At 41.4% G+C, this 7864-nt stretch overlaps 1 protein-coding gene across 1 annotated transcript; it reads left to right on the top strand.

The window, feature by feature from the left end:
* The first annotated feature begins 4646 nt into the window (after window positions 1-4646).
* On the top strand, window positions 4647-5618 carry LOC141695289 (uncharacterized). The gene has a single exon (XM_074499547.1). The coding sequence runs from the start codon at window positions 4647-4649 to the stop codon at window positions 5616-5618; it is 972 nt and encodes a 323-aa protein (XP_074355648.1).
* Window positions 5619-7864: the final 2246 nt, after the last annotated feature.

Genomic DNA, 7864 nt, shown 5'->3' with positions numbered 1-7864 from the left:
TCTTTACAAATCTCCACCCGTAATAAAAACACACTCATAGAGTAGTTTGGCAACGTCTATGCTACTTTTTTTGATAGTATTTCTTTTCCTCCCCTTGACAACCATTTCTTATCCCACCCTATAATACGATCTTGCATTTTTTCTTTAAGAAACCCAAAAATAGCTATTTTTAATGACCCACAATATTGGGAAAACCCAAATACATAGTCTGATCATCAGCTTTCTGAAACTCTAACACCTGACACAATTTACTATTTCTCAGAATATATGTATTCCTGCTAAAACATACAGAGGACTTTTCCGTGTTGATCATCTACACTGAGGCCTTTTCAAAAATCTGTAACAAGTTAAGCACCTGCTCTGTATTCTCTTTGTTGGCCTTGCAAAAAATGTGCGCGTCATCTGCAAAAAAAACATATACGTGATAATTGGGGCGTTTCTTGCCACTTTAATACTTTCATTAATCCTCATCTTTTGTAGTCCTCAATAAGCACAGTGAACCCTTCCATACAAATGAGGAAGAGGTAAGAGGACAATGGATCGCCCTGTCATATGCCTCTATTAGGAAGATTTCACCAAACGTTCTGCCTGCATGAGAAATTTGATAGCTGACATTATTTACACAGCTCATGAATAAATTGACCACCTTCTGATCAAAACCCAACTTTTTAAGAATCGCTTTAATAAACCCCCCCCCCACTTTACTCGGTCGTAGGCTTTATTCATGTCGAGTGTCAAAGCCATCCATCCCTTATTGCCCTTCGTTTTCCTTCTAAGATAATACATGACCTCCTAAGCCATCATGATATTGTTTGTGATAAGATGCCCTGGAATGAACGCACTTTGAGTGTCTGAAATAATTAAATCCAGTACCAACTTACATCTTTTAGGAAGGACTTTCGAAATTACTTTGTACACCATATTGCACAGAGATATGGGACAGAGATCAGTCATATATGTTGGATTCTTCTTCTTAGGTACAAGTGCTATATTCGTATTTGTTAGTTGGATATCCAGATTTCCTGAACTGAAAAATTGTTTAACCATGTTCACAATATCATTACCCATAATATTCCAAAACTTTTGATAAAACCCGGGACTCATCCCATTAGGTACCGGTAATTTGTCCGGATGCATGTGAAACAGGGCCTGTTTAACCTCTTTTTCCTCAACCGGTGCTAACAATATTTTACTTTGATTTTGAGTTATCCTGCTCTGCATACATGCTGTAACTGGCTCCCAGTCTGTAGTAGATGCTGTAAAAAGGTCTACAAAGTATTGGACCATCACATATTCTAGACCCTCCTCCCATCCATCTGTTGATCCTCCCTATTGCGTAACATAGCAATTTGATTTGCTTTGCGCCTGGTCTTTGTTGCAGCATGAAAATATTTTGAGTTCTCATCACCCTCCTTAAGCCACAACCGCTTTGATCTTTGGCGCCAAAAAACCTCTTGTTGAGTATATATTTCTGTCAATATCTTTTTTGTCTTCAACTACTCTCCTGTCTGATTCAACAGGTGTCCTGTTTTTTAATAGCTTCGTGATCTTCTTGCATTCTTCCATCGATTCTTGAAGCTTCCCGTTGTTTCTTTTCCCCATATCGATAATACCTCCGCACATTGAGACTGTTTGTCATAAAAGGAGCACTCACTTCTTGCATTCCAAACTTCATGAACAATTTATTTACACATTGGTTCACGTAATCAAGCGTTTTTGAATCTAAATTTATTTATCTGCTTCACCCGAATTCTCTGGCATTTTTCCTACAAAATGGGATAATGGTCGCTTGTAGTAACCTCAAGGTTCACCGGCTGGACATCTTTATATAGGTTTAAGAAATTAGCTGTGACAAGTGCTCTGTCAAGTCTAACCTCAATGCAATTGTCAGTCCCTAAACCTTGCTCTCATGTATACGGATAGCCATTTAGATTCATATTTGTGAGTTCACAATCATCAAGAACGTTCTGAAATCCTTTGAATGGTGCATATCAGAGAAAAACCAATAAGCCCAATTATGAATTATTAAAATTAAAAAAATACTACTGAACTAAATGAAAAAAAACACTCCTGAACCAGAGCGTGTCGCTTAAGTGCGGTTTATCTTGGTTCCCGTGGTTTGCAGGCTATTGCGTGAGCCTGTGGGGTTTACCCGGTGCGCACCCGAAAGTTAGCGGCTGCGGGTTCACTACGATAAAAAAACACTATTTTTAAATATAATGTATTATATAATATCTAGCATATTTATTAAAAAATATAGTTATTCTATTGTATTATATATAATTGAGATTGGATTATTAGGGAATCAAATCATATTAAATTCATATTTTATACTTATTAAATTAGATTTTTTTTCGAATTAAATCTTACCTTGAATTGAATAATTTTTTTAACAATTTATATCCACTTTGTTAATTTCTGATCGGACCGGACCAGGCCTCCAATCGATTAACTGCCCGCACTTGTTAGATGTGGGTTTTCAAGTTCTGGGCCATGTTCATGTTGTAATAGCTTTTGACCGCAATATCAGTTAAACATAAATTTAATTATATCAACATATATGTTTTTTTGTCAGAATATCAACATATATGTTAAATTGTAACATTGACAAAGATTTTTGTTTTCTTCCAACACGAGAAAGTGATGCGGAAAATTAATATTTGATAATATTTTATAAATATATTCATATACAAGTATTCAAATAAAGCATAGCGTACTTCAATTCACCATTTGAAATTAGCAAATCAATACATTTGCTCCTACTTTAAATGTAAGGGAAATATAAATATTTGAAAAATAACAACTTAAATAAAATGTAAAATTATTGAGTACATTTAATACTAATTTTCTTTTATTGAATTTGTTGGACCAAGACAAGACGGCCCAAAGGAATCATAGTTAGAATAATTATGGAACATAATGTAAACCCCAAGCAGGCCCAATATGGAAGATAAAGCCCATTTGGGACTTGATATAAATAGAGGACAACAACCTCATTGAAGGGGGTTGGCAAATTAAGCAAATAGATCATCTCCTAAAATTATAGTCTAAAAAAATAATAATAATATTGTTGGCACGTCATTTGGCGCTAGAAGGAGCTTTGCTTTAACGGATCCAACCAGAAAATGATTGTAGAAGAGATTGATCCGGGAACAGCCGGACCAACACAAGTGAAAGAATTGATGGCAGAACTTGCCGCCGATGCCTCGACCTTCGATGGCTGTGAGCTTCCGAAGCAATCGACATTAAAGCCAAAATATTTGTTTCCTCCACCTGAAAGCCTTCTTGAGGATCAACCGGAGAGCTGGAAAGATACACGTCAAAGAGACAAAAAGAGAAAATCCGTGTCAGATCAGCGTTTTAGAATACAAACCTCCAGTGGTAAAAAAGTTCTTTCAAGAGACATGCGACTACATTTAGAAAAGAAAGAAAAGCTAAGAGTTCAAAACCAAGAAAATCCGGAAGAACCAGAAGAACCATTTGATTCAGACGAAGAGCTAGAGCTACTAGAGCGCGAGACTCGGAGGCTGCAGGCCAGACTCGAGCGAAAGCGTGAAATTCACCGTCTCCGAAGAGAGCTCCAACAAACAACGATACAAAACAAAGAGCAAGATGAAGAATTTTATGATGATGACGACGATGCAGAGTATGAATACGAGCCGTCGGCAGAGTCGACCTATTCACAACCTCGTGAGCGTCGACAGCGGACAGTGTCATCCGCCGAGGTTTCACGCCAAACTGAATCCACGGAGTCCATATCACATGAAGAATTTGCTAAAATGCAAGAAGAAATCGCCCAAATGCGTAACATCATGAGGAATCAATCAGGATTCGAAATTGTCTCTGAAAGCCCTTTATCCCTCCTCCTCGAGAAAGCACGTATCGACAGAACATTAAAAACCCCATCCCTCGATCACTTCGACGGTTCAGACCCGTTGGCATTTCTCAACACATTCGACAGACGAATGGCTTTCTTCGGCCACTCTGAAATCGCCCGTTGTCAGTTTTTCTCTACATGCCTTCAAGGCACATCACTCCGATGGTATAACAATCTGCCCCCTCGATCCATCGACTCATGGGCAACCTTAAAAAGCAAATTCCAAGCCCGGTTCTCCAGTAATTACAAAGGCATCAAGGTCACAGCATCTTTGATGATAATGCATCAGCGCTCAGGTGAGAGCCTTCGGAGCTTTTTAACCCGATTTAGGGAAGAGATCGCCGAGATTCCAGATTTAATTGAACAAATGGCCGTAAACTTCTTAACGGCAGACATCGATAAGTCACGACACGGATTATTCTTAGAAGAAATTTTTGAAAAAAGGCCAAAAACTCTCCAAGCAGCATTCCAAATTATTGAACATCGTATGATGCTAGAAGAAGCAGTGAGCTGCATTCAGTTACCACGACGCTCTTCAAGGCATGAACGTCGTCGTAGTTATAGCCCGCGATCCCTCGCGCGAGAAAGACGCCGTGAGCGTCGTCGATCACCTCCACCACGTATGGATGATCGCTTTCCGAGGGAGAGAAGGGAAAGGGACTAGCAGCCCCACACTCGACCAGAAAAAGAATTTACTAAATTGAACACAGAGAAAACAACAATTCTGGCAGTTCTAAAAACAGAACCAGACTACAGACCACCGAGGCCCATGAAGGCCGGGAGACCCCCCAGTTCCAGATATTGTGAGTATCATGAAGATACCGGTCACACCACAGAACAGTGCTTTCAACTTAGCAACCTCATAGAAGGAAAGATTCATCGAGGACAGTTAGTACATTACGTACAACAAGAGGACAATCCTAGACGTCACCATCGGGATCAAGATGATTGGGTCATTGACGTCATATTCGGGGGAGCAGCTTCTGGAGGATTCTCTCACAACTCCAGAAAAGAGTACACTCGAGAAGTCTTCAATGTCAATCCCCCGACAGTTAAACGCCCTCGCGCAAACCCGACCCCAATCATTTCCTTCTCCGATGATGATTTTAATCCGGGTCTCATCGAGGGTCATCAAGACGCTCTTGTTATCACAACCCGAGTAGGAAATAATACTGTGAAAAAGATGCTGGTCGACAACGGAAGTTCTGTCGATGTTCTCTACCACCAAGCCTTTTCACGGATGGACATCGGAGATCGACGGCTCGAGAACTCTCGAACGCCGTTGTACGGATTCACCGGAAATGAGGTCCATGTGGTAGGAACCATTGATATGCCAGTTCTCTTTGGCTCACCACCTTGTCAGGTTTGGAAAGTCATTAAATTTCATGTGATCAGTGCTTCTTCCAGTTTTAATGCCATCTTAAGCCGAACTACAATCACAGCCCTAAAGGCAATAACTTCAATCTCCCATTTGAAGATGAAATTTCCCACTGGCTTCGGGGTCGGAGAAATGATTGGAGATCAAACGACCGCGAGACAATGTTACCTGACCCCAAAGAAAAAGGGGGAAGAAGATCTAGGAGTCAACCAGGTACTCGAGATTGACCCCCGCAACTCAATTGAATCTACAAACCAGAATTCATGTTTCCCTGCAGAAGAAATGGAAGAGATCGAAGTGGTCATCGGCAACCCATCAAAGACAACCAAGGTGGGAAAAGGACTTCCTAAACATTTGAAATAAGATATCATTGACCTTGTTAGAGAATTCGCTGATATTTTCTCCTGGGACCCGAAAGATATGCCATGAATACCCCGGGTTGTCGCACGCCACTCTCTCCATATCAACAAAAATGTTGTTCCAGTACGACAGAAACGTCGAATATTCTCCGATGAAAAAAGGGCAGCTATCGATCAAGAAATTGACCGACTCCTCGAAGCTAAATTCATCGAGCCCGTTCAGTTCCCCATATGGATCTCCAATGTCTTTTAGTCAAGAAACACAACGGAAAGTGGCGAATGTGTGTCGACTATTCGGACGTTAACAAAGCATGCCCCAAAGACTTCTACCCACTCCCAAACATCGATCAGCTGATCGACTCTACAGCAGGAAATGAACTTCTCTCCTTTATGGACGCATTTTCAGGGTACAATCAGATAAAAATGGATTCTCGTGACTGGGAAAAAACGGCATTCATTACTCACAGAGGAGTATTCGGGTATCGAGTCATGCCTTTCGGAATGATTAATGCTGGCGCAACCTTCCAACAGATGATGGACACAATCTTTGGCTCACAAATAAGAAAAAACATGTTAATCTATGTCGACGACATGATAACCAAGTCCAAGCTCGCCGTTAACCACTCACTTGATCTTCGTGAGACTTTTGAAAATGCCCGGAAGCATAACTTGCGTCTCAACCCTAACAAATGCTCATTCGGGCTTACGTCAGGCAAGTTCCTGGGGTTTCTGGTCACACAGCGAGGCATCGAGGCTGACCCCGCACAGACAAAAGCCATCCTAGAAATGGAGGATCCAAAATTCATCAAAGACTTGCAAAAGCTAACAGGGTGCATAGCAGCCCTTCGAAGATTTATCCCTCAATCATCCAAAAGATGTCTTCCTTTCTTTGCCACCATAAAAAGGGCTTCAAGGTCAACACCATTCGAATGGAACGATGAGTGCAAATCCAACTTCACAGAACTCAAAACATTTTTAACGAACCCTCCCATCCTCACTAGGCCAATCCCAGGCGAAGCTCTTCGCATTTATCTGTCGGCGTTCGATGAAACAGTTGCAACCGTCCTTGTTCGACTCGATGAAAGGAGGGAGGTCCCCGTGTACTACATTAGTCACTCACTGCGGGATGCTAAAACTCGGTACCCTCAGGTCGAAAAGCTCGTATACTCCTTGGTCATTGCAAGCAGAAAACTACGACATTATTTCCAAGCAAGGGAAATACATGTGTTGACAAATGCGACGCTCAAAAGGATCTTGCATAAACCTGATATGACAGCAAGACTCGCCACATGGACCATCGAATTAAGTCAATTCTACATCGAATATAAACCACGAACAGCCATAAGGGCTCAGGTCCTCTCAGATTTTGTGGCAGAATGCCAATTCAAGACCAAAGGGTCAGACCCCGAGGAAACCCAGCCAAGGCCGTGGCTATTGTTTGTTGATGGGCCCAGAAGGATTTAAAGTCCAGCAAGCCCTTAAGTTCGAATTTCAAGCAACAAATGACGTGGCCGAATACGAGGCATTAATTGCGGGATTAAAATTGGCAACGGACCTCGAGGGAGATATCATCGACATATTTGGCGATTCCCAGCTGGTGGTTGGCAAATTAAGCAAAGAGATCATCTCCTAAAATTATAGTCTAATAATAATAATAATATTGTTGGCACATCATTTGGCGCTAGAAGGAGCTTTGCTTTAACAGATCCAACCAGAAAATGATTGTAGAAGAGATTGATCCGGGAACAGCCGGACCAACACAAGTGAAAGAATTGACGGCAGAACCTGCCGCCGATGCCTCGGCCTTCGATGGCTGTGAGCTTCCGAAGCAATCGGCATTAAAGTCAAAATGTTTGTTTCCTCCACCTGAAATCCTTCTTGAGGATCAACCGGAGAGCTGGAAAGATACACGTCAAAGAGACAAAAAGAGAAAATCCGTGTCAGATCAGCGTTTTAGAATACAAACTTCCAGAGGCAAAAAAGTTCTTTCAAGCGACATGCGACTACATTTAGAAAAGAAATAAAAGCTAAGAGTTCAAAACCAAGAAAATCCGGAAGAACCAGAAGAACCATTTGATTCAGACGAAGAGCTAGAGCTACTAGAGCGCGAGACTCGGAGGCTGCAGGCCAGACTCGAGCGAAAGCGTGAAATTCACCGTCTCCGACGAGAGCTCCAACAAACAACGATACAAAACAAAGAGCAAGATGAAGAATTTTATGATGATGACGATGATGCAGAGTATGAATACG

Source organism: Apium graveolens, chromosome 11, assembly GCF_009905375.1.
Source record: "Apium graveolens cultivar Ventura chromosome 11, ASM990537v1, whole genome shotgun sequence".
Taxonomy (NCBI): Eukaryota; Viridiplantae; Streptophyta; class Magnoliopsida; order Apiales; family Apiaceae; genus Apium; species Apium graveolens.
Note: the sequence above shows the minus strand (reverse complement) of the source record. Positions and strands in the feature narration are given on the sequence as shown.

Bases quoted from the DNA above. Each gene is read 5' to 3' on its own strand.
- LOC141695289 (XM_074499547.1), top strand. From the start codon at position 4,647: ATGAAGGCCGGGAGACCCCCCAGTTCCAGATATTGTGAGTATCATGAA.